The sequence below is a fragment of the Paramormyrops kingsleyae genome, chromosome 10 (assembly GCF_048594095.1).
Source record: "Paramormyrops kingsleyae isolate MSU_618 chromosome 10, PKINGS_0.4, whole genome shotgun sequence".
In the NCBI taxonomy this organism is placed as follows: domain Eukaryota; kingdom Metazoa; phylum Chordata; class Actinopteri; order Osteoglossiformes; family Mormyridae; genus Paramormyrops; species Paramormyrops kingsleyae.
The window spans coordinates 7717621-7734830 of NC_132806.1; the positions used below are offsets into that span (position 1 = coordinate 7717621).

General features: G+C 39.9%; 1 protein-coding gene across 6 annotated transcripts; it reads left to right on the forward strand.

The window, feature by feature from the left end:
* The first annotated feature begins 1 nt into the window (after position 1).
* gpc2 (glypican 2) lies at positions 2 to 15930 on the forward strand. Of its 6 annotated transcripts, none has more exons than XM_072717235.1 (13): positions 207 to 337; positions 731 to 1635; positions 1706 to 1900; positions 3654 to 3812; positions 4150 to 4284; positions 4463 to 4638; positions 8589 to 8669; positions 8786 to 8951; positions 9121 to 9251; positions 10316 to 10462; positions 10873 to 11009; positions 12106 to 12278; positions 12440 to 15930. In XM_072717235.1, exons 3-13 carry the CDS (start codon positions 1729 to 1731, stop codon positions 12712 to 12714), a joined length of 1752 nt encoding a protein of 583 aa, XP_072573336.1. In that variant the 5' UTR covers positions 207 to 337; positions 731 to 1635; positions 1706 to 1728; the 3' UTR covers positions 12715 to 15930. The 6 variants fall into 6 exon arrangements, with proteins under 6 accessions (XP_072573331.1, XP_072573333.1, XP_072573332.1 ...); XM_072717234.1 differs by having other exon boundaries at positions 731 to 1367; positions 1673 to 1900; XM_072717233.1 differs by having other exon boundaries at positions 731 to 1367.
* Positions 15931 to 17210: the final 1280 nt, after the last annotated feature.

Below are 17210 nucleotides of genomic sequence, written 5' to 3' on the forward strand. Positions count from 1 at the left end.
CAGTTATTACTGTAATTGGCTCTTCGCCAGTCTTCAGCTCGATAAGGATTAGACAGTGGTTGGCCCTTCGTTAGCTGCCATCTCGATAAGGATTGGACAACGATTAGCTCTTCGTTAGCTGCCGTCTCGGTAAGGATTGGACAATGATTGGCTCTTCGTTAGCTGCCATCTCGGTAAGGATTGGACAGTGATTGGCTCTTCTTTAGCTATCGTAAGATATCTCTAATGATGGAGATAAGCAAAGTGAAGCATACTTTTAAAATTTTAGTACTTTTCTTTAGAAAAGCAGAACATACTTTTCGTTGAATTATGTTGTTTTCATGAAGAAAAATGTAAGGTTGGTATGCGCTAAATGTAAGATACATTAACCAAAAATGTCATGTATTGGGGCTAAAAGACATTAAAATATATAGTTTACATACCATATGGTATCAAATGACATTTTCAACACTTATCGCTAGTATTTATTCTCCACATATCGAATACATAGCCCTTAAGCTGCAAGGTACCAACACTGAACGAAACATCATAAAGCAGTAACTTCTGTAATAATGTAATTATGGCAAAAAAAATAATAATAATTGAAGCTTCTGAAGACGGTCGTGCTATATCATATATTTCTTGCTTACCCTTTAGCCTAATTATTTTAGTGTGAAATGATTGTGCAGACAATCATTTAGAGATACATCCGGCCCCACCTTCTGCCCTTAGCTCTCTGTCTCCTCCCTAGATCGATTCTGGTGTGGATTTCAGTTGTGATCGAAGGCCTGAGGGAACGACACGGCAATGTTGCAGCTGTTTTTCACAGAGACCTTATATATCCTAACCTGGAAAATTAAAGTTATTGACAGTCTCCACAGAGCAGAGATAATTTAAAACAATTAATCTCATAACGTTATTTTGGAGATCTTATTTAAACTGATCCGTAAATACAGCCAATGTATATTGATAAGGGGTGGTTATTTCAAGGCCAAGCAATCATTTCATGATCATAAATAATATACTTACTTTAATTATTGCAAAACAGTCTATGAATTATTACAGCGGGGCATTCAATTGCTTGCTTGTTCCATAGACTCGTGCCACGCTGAATTGTAATTCATTGATGTTCCTCATGAATGAAGCTTTGTGGTATATAGTGTTTTATATAGGTTAAAATGTAGAAACAGATTGCATTCTTAGTGTGGAAACAAAACAAAAGGGTCGTTGCCTGTGGATGGATTGGGCTGAGTGTGAGCGTCTGAAGGGCAACTATAACGAATCAGGGGGCGGCGGCAACTTTAGGACCTGGAGGAGCTGACTCGATCCTACAGTACTTCCACACCTCACCCTTCAGGGTTTTCGTGGTGCGGGCTCATTGTTCCGAGGTAGGTCTCCCCATTGGAAAGCCAGAGGGAACAGCGGCCGCATACATCAGAGACGCGATCGCTGTTTCATTCAGTCACATGGCTATATGCAATATTTTGTAACAAAGAAACCAACTGGAAATAATAACATTATATATGCATCGGGGTAAAAGTCTTTTTAATAGAAGGCATTTAAAGAAAGGGGATGAAATTGCACGAAGAATATACTGAAAACTAATCATCATTGATTTATTACTCATTTAAGCACTTTGCTTCCTTCAGACTTGAAGTAAGACTCGTTCCTTCTCTCGGTTGTATCTGATAAGCGGCTGTTTTGAAACTGAGAATCCGCTTCGCAGCCGCTTCGGATTGCCAGGCGAGAATGATTCGCCGACTGTCCCTCGCATGGACCCCGATCGTGTGGCTTTGTGTGTTTGGTCCGCTGGAAACTGACTGCAGAGCCGCATCGGCGGGACGGAGTTGCGGTGAGAGTCGGCAGGTCTACGCAGACAAGGGGTACAGTCTGAACACGGCGCCGCTGACACAGATCTCGGGTAAGACTGACAAGGACTAGGATAAACATGTAATAAACAAATAACTGCACAGATGATCTCTTGATTATGTGCAGCTTTACCATTATCCTGAAAGAAATGAACGCTCAGTTGGTGTAGCGGAACGCTTGTGTCTCCAACGGTGACTTTTAAACAAAGCGGCACTGTGGAAGCGGTGATTTCTTTGTGTCGTTCGTCTGGATGTCAGCTTACTTACTGTCTCCGAGCTCAGCCCACATATCTGCTATGACAGAAACTTACCCGTGATTATGGATTTAGTGTGATTTTTAAGCATTATTTTATGTATGGCAAGGATAAAAAGTACAGGTGAAATACCTTTCTTTGTCTGCACAATAAAGATTAGATCATGCAACCTGGCCACTCACCTGCACTAACAGAAAAGGGTAGAGTGTTTTCATGGCTGTATGTCATTTGCAGTGTTCGTTTAATTGTTAAACGGGCAGATCGTTTTGTAAGCATAGAAAAAACCCTGGGTGATCTAAACACTGGTAGCCACTGATGGATATTTTATTTTCTTCCATAAGGTTTCAGCATATCTATTTGGGCCCCTATACATGTGCATGAGAGTATGCATTTCTCAACATCTGAAATATATGTACATCAGGGGAGGCCAAAGAGACCATGTCTTGTGTATTTGAGACAAGCTTAGGTGGATGTCAGGTGTGTGGGTGACTGAATGTTTCCATCACTGTGTTTTTGTGTGCATTGGTGTTCAAACATTGGCAGTGTGTCCCGTGGGCCAGGGCAGCAGATGGCTGCGAGAGAGGGATGATGAAGAGTTTAGAAATGGAAATGGAGAGGGGGATGATTCAGAGGGAGAAAAGGACAAAGGGAAGAGGGGAAATGGGAAGGAGGCCAGGGTTTTGGATGACAGTACATAGCTGCTGAAAATAAATATATTAAAAATAATACAAATGACCAAAAAACAACATATCAAACAGTATATACTTAGTGCATATGTATGTGTTGATTGAGGTATATCACATGTTAAGTTTACATATAATATAAGGGGGATCCTGCAGTGGTTTTGTAATTGAAGTTATTGGGATTAGATATTTCCAGTTGCAAGTATTTTCACCTGCAGTTTTTCTGGGACATATTTTTTTAATTCAGAAAAAAATGGATATGAATATTAAGGATTCATTAGAGTTCTTTATGAAACCAATGGTATTGTTTAACTTTAATTTCATTGTCTTGCATACATTATTATCACAAGCACTTTATATCTTTTATCCATTAAAACAGATGTTCATGCTAAGCATACAATTGAAGGGGACCAAACGCTTCTATTCCTGGGACAATATAACTAATGGTGTTTTAATCACATGATGAATCTACTGTCCCAAGATTAAAATGCTTTAACCACAGTTATCTACTTACCACTTTGAACTGGTATGATCTGTAAATGTTTTTGGTCCCTTTCAAATTCTCATTGATGGCCTGTTGTTTACCTATAGTGAGTAGAAAACAAACACACAGCATCCTTTTTGTCACCAGGCATTGATTGCTTTTTAATTCTGATTTTACATTTACATTTACAGCATTTTCTATTGGTTGACACAGTTGTCATTCAGTACTGATATTGTCTGCATGATCACTTGTTAGTCTAGTCCCGGAGAGGTCTTTTTCTGCTGAGATGAGGTTCAACACATTTGTGTCAATGTTCTTGTTTGGGATAAACCTAGTTTCCTGTGACTGGCTGGAGTCTGAGCGCTCATTTCTATGATTGGTGTAGGGGAGCACCTGCGCCTCTGTCCCCAGGACTACACATGCTGCTCCAGCGTGATGGAGGAGGTGCTTGCTCGGCAGAGTGAGAGTGACTTCCTGAAGGCCATTGATGACACCAGCCAGTTCCTACTCACCACCTTCATGCAGAGACATCGCAAGTTTGATGGTGGGTGACCTGAAGATGATTGTGCCTTTAAGGGTGTGAGGGAGAATGATGCCTCTGCAAAATGCTGTAATCATACATTTTGTTTTACCAAAACTCAGGTATAACACCTCTACACCTCTATTGAAATAATTTACATGCAAGTTGGAATTTCTTTTAAGCATTTTCTTGGGTAAATTGTATTTTTTTTTTTGTATTTGTTAGCATTGTATACAATCAGTTTACAGTCTGGACTATGCAAATTCACATCAAATTATCAGCTGCTGTACCGAAACCATTGCCTTCATTGTCTTCCTGATATGGGAATAGTTTCTTTATTTTTCATATTTTCCTATCGCAGAGTTCTTCCGGGAGCTCATTGACCTGGCAGAGAAGTCCATGAATCAGATGTTCACCAAAACCTACGGAAAACTGTACACCCAGAATGCCCGTGTCTTCCACGACCTTTTTGCTGAGCTCCGTCGATACTACACTGGTCAGGACCCAGTGGTTACATGGTCATCCATCCATCCATTTATTTTTAGACTGTGTAGCTGAACTGCAAACTGTAAACAGAAGCAATTGAGACAAACTCTGTGTTATGTTGTGACTTTTGAATGTAAGGCAAATGTCCTGTTTGAATATATGTAATAATTCCCTCTTTGTGCCTGCAGGTGGCAGTGTGAGCCTTGGGGAAGTTCTGGCAGAGTTCTGGTCCCGGCTGGTGGAGAGGGTCTTCTCTCTGGTGAACCCCCAGTATCAGTTCAGTGAGGAGTACCTGGAGTGTGTCAGCAAGCATGCAGAGCAACTGCAGCCATTCGGGGACCTTCCTCGCAAACTGCGAATACAGGTGAGAATGATAACATGTAAACCTAAGGCAGGTAGAGCGGCACCAGGTAAGCAGAGCTAAGGATATAATATTTATTATTCGGTGGAAATTAAACTTATCAGTCAGGTGTCTTAAAGAAGCAGCTTGTTTGCTGACAAAAGGGCAAGTCAATTTTGAATATGCAAAGGAACCATAGTCATACATGCTGCAGAGAAGCTATATATGAACCATAATATTTTTTGTGGAGAATAGAGAGGGCAATATTACAGTGTACTTCAGTATTTTGACGCCCCCCCCCCAGTTCAAAATACCAAATACCATACCGAATTAGATATTGCCAAACCCTATGGTGTTTTTTCTTTCATGGGATTCTCCAATGTATAATAGATATGATAGTAACTAAATATATGACAGGTATGATATGAACTAAATTTACGTTTTGGAATGGTACCTTGAAACTGATTTTAATTGAATTATTAGTAGGATGTAGTGGTATGTGTGTGACTGCGTGTGTGTGTGTGTGTTAAGTACATATTACATTGTGGGGACCACATGTCATTTTGAACTTTGTGGGTACCATTTTTTTGGTTCCCATAAGGGGAAACTCAATTTTAGAAAAACCTGTGACTGCAATCAAAAAACTTGTATTTTGTTTGGTTACTTATGGTTAAGGTTAGGGCTAGGTAGAGGTTAAGGTTGTTATTGTTGGAATTAGGGTTTTTCCCATAGAAATTAATGGATGGACCCTACAAAGATATGAATGCAAACATGTATGTGTGTGTGGGAGAGAGCAACATTGACTGCTAAATGCCAATTAACTAGCTTGCCAAAAACGCTAGATGACTTACTTTAACCTTGCTAGCAAAAGTAAGCCTACCAGATAGAAAACAGAATTTTTTTTAAATCCATGCAAGGGAGAACGAGTAAACACAGCATGAACCAGGAAAAAGAAATGTGTATCTATGCAAAGCAAATCAGCTATTTAAGCACAACATAATACAGCACACAACAGAACAGAGTTTACACATGTAATGCAGGTCAAACACTAAAATATCACTCTTTGTCTGGGAAACTTTCCCCTTCTCATGTGCATGAGTGACTGGTTTAGGTCATGAAGAATATCATGCAGTTAATGGTTATGTGGGAGGAACAGTATGTGTAGCAGTCAGTGATATCATTGCTTCCCTGAAATCCAATGATAAAATGGAAAGAAATGTTGAAGATAGAAACGGATATTAATCAGCAATGATCGGATGACAATTGGTTTCAGAAAGAACACATTATTAGTACCAGATTCTCATTTCAACTGGATACTCATCTCACCACTAATTGATATAACAGTTGGATAGGATTCTAAAATTCACAGGAGAAATTACAAGCTTAGCATGAGAGCATGAGATTGGTCTGACAGTCAATGTGGGAGAGTTGGCAGCCCTGCAAGGAATACAAATATGATACATTTGTGTTAAAAAATGGGGTGTTGACCCTGAATTTCTGATTGTTAATTTCTGTATAAATGGTAGGTAAAATGGGACCTGATCTAAGTCAAAATACATACAGTTATATTTCACAAACAGCACACACAATTTGACTTGGCATATCTTTATTAGTAGATTAAACAATCAAGGGCATTGATGGGAAAAGTATATAAACCCCACTGGATAGTGACCTTTCAAAGAGGGTAGCTGGATTAAGGTGTTCCAGTCAATTTGAGTATGAATGTGACTTGCCCACTCTTTTGTGTTTACCTGTTCTTCGTGAGAGAAGACTGTCAATTAAAAGACATCTCAGAGGGCCTGAGCAGTTTCTGATGCACTTAAGAGCAGTGGTTTTCTTCACATCTTTCTCCCATAAACACCAGTCTTGTTTAGTGATTTTCTTTTTATAAACTCATCAACATGGATGTTAGGTAGTGTAAGGGTTGCCTGCAGATCTGTAGTGGTCACTCTAGGGTTTTTTGTCACTTGCTTGATTGTACATTTTGCCCTTGCAGTAATCTTTGCAGGATACCTATTATTAGGCAGAGTAGCAATAGTTTTGTAAACTCTCTGCTTGACTGTAGACTGATGAAAGCCCAAGTTTTAAAAAAAACTTTTCATAACCCTTCCTTGTGTTATGAGCCTCAACAACTTTTCTGACATTAGCTTTCATCCATGCATATTTCAGTTCTAACAGCTCTCTTTTAGGAAGAACCAAATCTAATAATGGCCAGACTTTGTGGATCTTGGAGGGGATGGCAGGGCACCTAAAACCCATTGTACAGTGCCTGACAAAAGTCTTGTCACATAAGGACATAGTAACTTAAAGGCATATAACTTTATTTTTAATCAATCAATTGTTACAATGAATGGATCAATTTAATGCCAAGGGCTTTCACATTAATAACTGGGTGCAAAATGAAACAGTCAAAAAGTGTCCTGATGTTCACAGCTTGTTAAAGTCCATAACACCTGTTTTTTGCAAGGACAAAAGTCTTGTCATGTCTTTTCATGATTCAACCAATCACAGATTAGAGGTTCACCTGTGACAAATATTTTAATTAACATAATCCCAGGTGTGTATAAAAAGATCCCCAGCACACCAGACCTTCACTTGAAGTGCAACCTGACTTCTGACAACATGCCAAAGATTCAACCACAGACCAAGTCTGCTGCTGAGGTGACAGACATCGTTAATGTATCCAAACGTCAAGTAGAGAGGATTAAAAAAAGATATGAAGAAACTGGTGATGTTCATGACAAGCCCAGGTCAGGCAGACCCCGTAAGACAACTCTTTGAGAGGTACGTTTGTTGCTTCGAAAGTCCAGGGCCAACCCTTTTTCAACTGCAGCAGAACTACATCAGAACTGGTCACCAGAAACCGCTGTGTCTACAAGAACGGTTTCTTGAATTCTCGCACGCAGTGGTCTCCATGGCCAAATTAGTGCTCAGAAACCAGCATTAACGAGAACGCAACAAAAAAAGCATGTTGAATTTGCCAAGGCCCACAGCTTGCAGCAAGGATGGACAGAGGCAAAGTGGCAGAAGGTTGATTTTTCTGATGAATCATCCATTGAACTACATACCAAATGCCGCAAATACTCCAGGAGACCTGTTGGAACCCGCATGAACCCAGAAAACAGTCAAGTTTGGTGGAGGAAAAATCATGGTTTGGGGTTACATCCAGCATGGAGGTGTTCGAGAGATCTGCAGAGTGGATGGCAACATCAACAGCCTGAAGTATCAAGATATTCTTGCTACCCATTATATTCCAAACCATAAGAGAGGGCAAATTCTGCAGAAGGATGGCGCTCCTTCTCATACTTCAGCCTCCACATTGAAGTTCCTGAAACTGAAGAGGATCAAGGTGCTCCAGGATTGGCCAGCCCAGTCACCAGACATGAACATTATTGAGCATGTCTGGGGTAAGATGAAGGAGGAGGCTTGGAAGACGAAACCAAAGAATCTAGACAAACCCTGGAGTCCTGCAAAACTGCTTTCTTTGCCATTCCAGATGACTTCATCAACAAGTTATTTCAGTCATTGCCAAGACGTATGGATGTGGTCCTCCAAACTCATGGGAGTCATACACATTATTAATTTTTTTTTCCAAGGCACCATGACTTTATGTTCTGATGTTATTGTAGCATGTTTGTGTATTCTAAATTAAGTCTATGTATAATTTCTACATTATTTTTGTATATGACAAGACTTTTGTCCTAATTCCATGACAAAACTCAATGAATGATGCAAAACTTTATTTTGGTATAATAAGCATAATCTAGAGGGCTTTGCCTTTTCTTATAAGCCATTTCTGATTCCAACTGATTAACTACAGGTCAAGTTATTATTTGTTGTTCCTACAACTTGGTTAAGTGACAAGACTTTTGTCAGGCACTGTAGAGGTTCACTTATTTTACCAGCATAGACTATGTACACACAGTCATTTTCTCATAACTTTAACTGAACTCCTCTCACCTCTTTTCTCTCAGGTGTCAAGGGCATTCATAGCTGCCAGGGCACTAGTTCAGGGACTGGCTACAGGACGTGACATTATTAACAAGGCATCAAAGGTGAATATGTGTGTACATACTTGCATATCTGTGTCTCTTCCCAGTACCTACTTTTGACCTTTTTTGGATTTAATGTTGACCTGTGTCCACTATCTCCTGCTGACTTGACCCTGTAGCTGAACGTGGGTGGAGAGTGTCTTCGGGCCCTAATGCGACAGTGGTACTGCCCTTTGTGCCGCGGCATGCCCACCCTGCGCCCATGCCACTCATTCTGCCTCAATGTGATGAAAGGTTGTTTGGCTAACCAGGCTGACCTGGACAGTGAATGGAACAACTTCATTGGTGAGTGTCTAGATGGTCCCTCATTTGGCCTGTAGTCTCAAGAGCTTCCTTACTAATGCATTTCATTTTTGCCTAAATGCATTTTTGTTGAACTCTGGATACAAGTTTTTCCATTTCCAGGGTCTTTCTTACCTCACCTCTCCCTGTCAACCCCACCTACTACCCTCAGATGCTCTGCTCCAAGTATCAGAGAAGCTAGAGGGGCCATTCAACATGGAGTTGGCAGCTGATTCCATTGCAGTCAAGGTTTCTGAGGCCATAATGCACATGCAGGAGAACAGTGTCACCACCTCCACCAAGGTGAGCAACCCTAGACTGGATCGTAACAGGCACTGAGTCGAGAGAGTGGGCAAAACAGACAAACGTGAGATCAGTGTTTCACTTGTATTATTCATTACTTCTTCCTTAAGTAGTTCCATAGTACTTCTTTCATTTGTTCCTTCCGTGGTTCACTTGTTCAGTATTTTACTTGTGTTTTGCGTTACTTGTTCCTTTCATTGTTTTACAGAATTAAGAGATATAGTAGGAAATATTTGAGAAAAAAGATGTACCGTGATTCATTCATGAAGAACAAACATGAGATCAGTGTAACGTATGTTGTTGTTTGTTCCTCCTGTAGTTTACAAAGGTTTAAAGAATTAATGGTAATGCTTTATATTAACTGCACCTTCATAATGCATTAATTATGCATTCATATAACATTAATTACCAGCACATAAGTATACCTTAGCAGCTTTCATATACATTAATAGCAAACATTATACAATTATACGATTATAATGTTTATTATCATATGACGTTAAGGTATACTTACACGCTGCTTATGAATGTTCTATGAATGCATTATGAAGGTGCAATGAATGTTCTACGAATGCATTATAAAGGTATTATGTGGTTCCATTTAATGTAAAGCATTACTGAAATAACAGATATAGTAACAAATACAGTAATTACTTGAGATAAGATGTCAAGATTCATTAATGATGAATGAGCAAGTGATCAGTATGTAAGACTTAGTTTGTAGTTAATACATAAGTAATAACATAATACTATATTATTTGTGCCCCATCAAGTAAAGTGTTACGAAAATTCTGATTATAAGGGAATGAGGATGTGGGACGAGGAAAAGGAAGTGAGGTGTGGAACAATGCAAAGTGGTGATTGGTGACATGGAGGCAGATGACTGTGAAGTCTTGGATGCTGAATATTCCTGTGAGAACCACAGCAAATTAAATATTCACCTTGTGCGTGGACGCTGATTATCTTGTTTGTAGAATGAAATACGACTTCACTAGAGTGTCTTGTAGACCCTATCAATGGATAACATACAATGGGCACCGTGGCTTGGTCTCCTCTTTCTCCAGGTGTTCCAGGGATGTGGCAGCCCCCGTCCCGCCCCCAGCCGGTCACGGCGCTCCCCCAGGGAGCAAGGGGGCAATAGGAGGCCATTTCGCACATATAGCCCTGAAGAGAAACCCACTACGGCTGCTGGCACCAACCTGGACCGTCTGGTGAGGAAAAGGCCACACTTCCTTTTACTTTAATCTTATATGAGTAATTTGTTTATGCACTCATAATACTGTTTTTTCCCTGTAGCCGTATGAAGAAGTCTCACATTGAGGTGCAGCGGTTTTAAGGGGTCTTAGGCCTTAGGCTCACTGGTTTAAGCGAACTCCAATTCTGTAAGCAGTGGTCTACCTAAAATATCTTGGCGTTATTAGGTTGCTTTTAATCTTCTTTTTTTATTAGAATTACATATGGTGGATGACAATTTTTGATTATCGTGTACTCTAGTCCATGCTTTTACAATACTTTTGCAGTGCTGCTAGTTTCCCCCATGCACTTATCAGGTGCCATTAATTTAATGCGGTCTTTCCTACCCTCCGCCCTTGAATCACATCTGTGTAACCCCCCGCCCTAGGTACTGGACCTGAAAGAACGCCTGCGTCCTATGAAGGGCTTCTGGGTGTCACTTCCACACACACTCTGCAACGATGACAACCTGGCTGCTGATGTAACAAATGAGGACAAATGCTGGAATGGGCAGGCAAGAGGACGGTAAGAAAGACAGTGGAGGAGAAGAGATAGTAAATAGGGGAGAAGGAAAGAGCAAAGAAAAAGACCTCAGCATAGGGAGGTTAGTCTCACATAAAGGCAGTGTTTCCCAGCCTGGTCGTCCGGGACCCACAGACAGTCCACATTTTTGCTTTGGATAGGGAGCTGGGAGGGAGCAAAAACATGGACTGTCTGTGGGTCCCAAAGGACCTGATTGGAAAACACTGCATTAAGACAATGTTCCCTTCTTTCTTCCACTTACCTACTAAGGGTATAAAGATGTCTTGATGCATCGTGATAAATTGATTAATAATCTGGAGATTCAATGCCTCAATCTGTCATCCTCTTTTTTTTCGAATTTCACAGTGTAGTGAACTTCATTAGGAGGCTCATAAGGTTTCTTTCAAAATTGATTCTTGGTGGTAAAATAAAGATACTCCTACTTCCATACTGCATGCCCTGGCATACACATGCTGCAGTCACAGACACAGTAGCACGTGAATTTCCAAAAAGTAGGATGTCAGGGAAAGGTTCATTAATCTTCATAAGGGAAGAGCTATTTGATCTTTGTACTACAATGCATTGGGAAGCTCGCCCTTGTTTTGTACCACAGAATGCTTTGTTAAGAATCTTTACCTTATGATTGCATTTGGGGGGCAGCGTGTGGCTCATTGAGGGAGGCGTAAAAAGAATTTCCTCATGAGGGACAATAAAGGTTAATAATAATAATGATGATGATGATGATGATGATGATTAATGATAATTAATGATAATAATAATAATAATTATTGAATGCCTCTGTTTTGCAGCTCAAAAAGTCATTCTTTTTTCAAGCTATTGTGGCCATGATCAAGACTCTGAGGTAGCTAATTAGCTAGCTAAGTAAAAAGTAATGTTAGCCTTAGAGATGACATATTGGTTATTTCCGATGCATCAAATCGTTCCCTCAATCATTAATTGAATCGAATTTCCTTGGTGCCAATGATTTCCACCTCTATTACTTACACATTTTAAGGTCCAATGTTCCTTTGGCTTCACTATTCATGATTCTTGGATGTGCTTGTGAGTGAGACTTTTAAAGCATGAGGTGTTTTCACAGGTACCTCCCAGATGTGACCAGGGATGGGCTGGTCAGTCAGATTAACAACCCGGAGGTAGAAGTGGATATTGCGCGACCAGATGTGAGGACACGGCAGCTGATTATGGAACTCCGTGTTGCTACCAACAGGCTAAGACAGGCCCAGGCTGGACAGGACAGTGATTTTATGGATAGTGAGTAATACATCCACAAACCCAAACCCTAAACACACATAAACATGCTTCAGCTTTGCAGATGCATCCATGTATGACCATTGCAAACACAAATGCATGTATGTCAACCTTGGAAAACACACTCAGTTTAACCTTTGACCTCCCTCTCTCCCTTGCTACAGGTGAAGAAGGGAGTGGGTCAGGGGGTGGAGATGGTGGGGACAGGTATAGCGATGAGCCTGGTTCTGGGCCTCCCTCTCCACCTTATAGTAAACCTGCCCGCAACCCACCCAGTCCAAATAAACCTCCCCGTGTCAGGGACAGGACTGGAGCTAAGTGGACCAGGCCCAATCAGGGCCATGGGAATCGCATTACATCAGGCGTCAACCAGCTGTCTGCATCTCACTCCATCACTGTCTTTCTCCTCCTGGCCATATGTGCTGCCCCCATCTGGTGAGATCTATTACTACACAGTAACACTTACATTTGACTTGGTATATGTAAATTGATTTGAAGAAAGAAACATAGTCACTGTTTTTCCATGTAAAGCTAAATGTTAGTGACATTCTCGGGGTGAATTGTGCCGAATGTGCCATATTTCGTGGGGACGGTTGCTGAAATTTACATCCTTTTACCAATTTTTACTAAGACCAAAAGCTGTTTGCAAGAAAAAAAATGAAAGAATAACAATAACAAAAATGTTTTAACAGCATAACAAAAGACTGAAGCGACTATTTTTTATTTTTATTTTTAATTTTTTTTACTTATTGAGTGGTCTTCCGTCAATCAATACTAGCACTGGGTAGCATTCCAAAAAGGACATGCTTACCTTCCTGTCAGAGCTCTGGAAACCTTATCGCTAAACATATTACCCCTTTCCTGTGAGAGGCCTATTAGCATCACGCTAAACACAGCCTTCTCTTCCTGTGGGAACACTGTTAGCATCTTAAAAAGCACGTGCAACTCATCTTCAAGAGGGCTGTTAGCATTGCAGTAAGCACAACCTCTCCTTCCTGTGAGAAAATGTTAGTGTTATAAAAAGCACATCCACTTCTCCTCTGAAGTCATTGTTAGCATCACGCTAATCACAATCACTTCTTCTCTAATGGAGTCCCTTTAAGCACACTGATCTGTAAGAGACTTGAGACCTGTTTCTCCTGTAACCTTACACAGTACCTCCATCTGCCATGACAATATAACAACGCTGCTGTACAGCAATTTACACCAGAATATGAAAGAAAATGTTTTTACATGCAACCGTTTAGTAAAGCAATTCTCATTTTCATTTTAACTATAATTATGTACAGAGTACATAGTATGTAACAGGTGCGGTAGGTTAGCGATTTAAATTTTAGAAAATTTAATTTATTTAGTGAATTCCTGATGGGGAAAACTTAGAACATCGCCTGAATTCCTTCACTAAAAGTGCTTCTGTGTATAGCTGTGTAAAAGTATGACAAAGTAAGCTGTAAATCCGGGGCATGGATGTCTGCCAAGCAGTTTCTTAGATCTTTAATTTTACACTGCATGTACACTACATGTAATTGGCAAATTTTGATGCAATATTTTATGTAATATTTCCTTTTGAAGCCCAATCCAGCAATTTGCATAGTGAGGTCTTATTCAGACAGTTTAATGACTGTTGTCATCTAGAATGTTCTGGAAACTTCAGAGGGGAAAGTGCCTTTACAGCATGTCCGTCTCACTTATTTATGCAGGTCAGTTATCAATGTGAATGTTTCAAAACATAACTGTCACATTTTTTTGTCTTCAACTAATTTATCTAATTCAAGTAATGTATTAGCATTTTGTTGTATTCAGGGTTTTAGGTATTTTGTATGAATTGTTTACTGAATTCCATTATTGTGCAGTAAACTGCTCTGGGATTGGTTACCCAAATGTGATAGAGGAGAAGCCTTATTGGTCAAGAACAAATGGGGGCAGGTGCAGTACACCTGTGAAGGACATGCCTGGTATACCCTCTGGGTAAGTGTGTGACTTTCCCCCTGGTTATTAAAGAAGAAAAATATTGAAAATCACCAAATAGAATTCCCCTAGATCACAAGGTAAAAGGGCCTCTGGACTAGAATCCTTCAGACTGAATGAACATCATGGCACGTGCCTCATCTACCTATGTTAGTGTTGAATGTAAAAAAATGTTTTTTTTTTTTTTTTTTTTAAGTTTGAGGTTCAGTATTGTTGAACCAGAGGGACATGGTGCTAGGAATGGCAAGCAGCTCATGACAAGGTGATGTGGACAGAAATAGAATGGAAAGACTCTTCATCTCATTTAATGAAACACTGCTCCGTTTTATAGTAGCAAGTGATGTGTATTGTTTGTGATACTTGTGGTGCATGTGGGAGCTGGTTGTATACCTAAGATAAGGGGGAATCTGTGCCCAAAACTAAATCTTCTGGGTAGGTTTCACTTCATATGAAAAAAAAGAAATATATAAATATATATTAGTAGGGCTCAAATGCAAAGATAGAATGTGTTCAGTATGTATTACATGTTTAATTTCTACGATATAACTATTTATTATGACAATTGATCGTACCTCCTAGAAATTTCTTTATAGAAAAGTAAAAAAACAAAAAACAAACTTTTTTTAGGGCTAAAAATTTTATTACATTGGGTTGGTTGGTACAATCAGATGTACACAGAATCCCAGATTGTTTTTAATAATTATTTATTTATTAAAATTCATTTCTAGGAGTAGTTCCAACAACACATCAGAGATAGGGTATAGGGCTGAACCCACATAATTGGGCTGGGGGGGATTTTACCAACTTGGCCAGAACATTGCTGGTTTGAATCTTGGATGGCTACATGGAGTCTCTCAGTCATTCTACTGAAATGTGAAGTCACAAACTGGAAGCCTTAAAAGCCTCCTGGGACACTGGAAGTAACCTGATGAAGTTCATTACACTGTGGAAATCCAAGCCAAAGGGCCGTGAGGAAGGATGAAGACAAGTTTTCATTTTTATCATCCATCCGTGTTTGATGTTTGTATGCGTGTTTGTTGTTTGTAGTCAGGAGATGGAAGTCAATTTCAATTGCTGCATTTAAGTTGCATTAAAACTTCTCCCTGTTTACAGTTCATTTCATAGCTTGTATGTGAAACAGAGGGACTAAACCCTGTCCCTCCTGTATTTTTACTCCACTGATGTAATTAATAGGGCACAGAGTTACCACAGCTTGTGTTTCAGGGGTCACTTAAGTGCTAATCAAAATGCACTGGAAGCTACAGGGCCTGGTGTGGAAAAGCACAGTGTAAAGTCTATTCCTGAGTTTAATGTTCATGTGGAACCTTGGAGCTCTGTGATATGCAGTCCAATAGTGCAGGTGTAATGATTGGACCGCATATCATTGTGTTAGGAATAGTTATGTTTTTACAAAACTAAGCTTGTATGTGTGGTGTCAAATGAATGCCATTTTGGGAGGAGTAGGCTTTGAATCTGACAATTTATGATGATAAATTGATGATAAATGAATGCCTTCCTTCTACAAACTCTTTCACCAAACATTTTGGGATCCAGAATTTTAGGAAATACACAAGTATAATAGCAAAGCCTTGCAGATGTTTTGTAAAAAAAAGTGTTTAAAAAAAAAACTGCTTTCTGTCAGTTGTGTTTGTGATTCCAGTATTAAAAAAAAACTTTCTAAGCTTTACTGCTCCTATTTGTGCTTATTGGTAGGAGTGATTTATGTAGTTCAGCTGAAAAGCAAAACAAATGTTTAATGATTTGCTACTCACTTTGGAAATCAGAACTGGGAATCAGTACTTTCAAAACTGTTTGATACTTTTAAGGAGTCTCACCTCAAACATAATATATGTATAACAGGAAAACGCCCTTCCATTCCAGCATCTTCACCTTCAACGACTTGTAGAACCAGCTGTATTACTGAGCCAAATTGCAGAGAAAATGGCCTTACAATCACTAACACTGAGACAGAGGTTCATCTTCCTCCTCTTGGGACAGATTCACAGCAGTGGAAAAGTCCAATTTGTGCTTTAGAGTATTTAGCATTGTGCTTTATTTAGCATTTAGTAATGCTGCAGTTGCCCCCTGCTGGCTTCATGAGGAAATGCATGAAGAGATATTTCAGGGTCAGCTTGTGTGACAGAATACACAGCAGCAAACACTATGACAGTTGCATTGAAGAATCAGGTAATTTATTTTAAATACCTATTTCAATAATCAGTTTAATTTATGTTGGTAATTTAGAATCTTTAAAAAATGTTTTTTATAAATCAGGTTAGTGAAAAACACCCAGTACTTTTACTCATCCAGTATGGGTTTTTGCAATGTTTGCACATTTTGCACACTTGCACTTTATGTAGTCCTGGGTTGATGTAGTGTTAGGAGGAATGTTGTCTGATTTCACTATGTACTGTATCACCGTATATGATTGAAATTACAATAAAAGCCACTTGACTTGTGGCAGATGCCTTTGGTGACACATGAGGAGGGAGTGACCCTAAATGCTGGACTGACCAGTGTTTCAGGAAGGAAGCCACATGCCTCCTTTGGTGATCATGTGTGGAGCAGGTCTAGAGATTTCTCTGGAACAGCCATTGGAACATAACCTCTAAATGCCATCAGTGCTTTCACTGCTGTTATTTCATTCACGATTAAATCAATTACAGTGCCTTTGGATTGGCAGATTGGGGGGGTGGTCCTAATGTTTAAGAAAGGGGACCGGAGAATGTGTTCCAGCTTCAGGGTGATCACACTCTTCAGCCTCCCTGGAAAAGTCTATGCCAGGGTACTGGAGAGGAGGGTCCGTCCACTGGTCGAACTTCAGATTGAGGAGGAACAATGAGGATTGTCCTGGTCACGAAACACTGGATCAACTTTTCACCCTCACAAGGTTACTGGAGGGTTTGGGGGAGTTTGCCCAACCAGCCTACATTTGTGTTCTTGATTTGGAAAAGGCATATGACCATG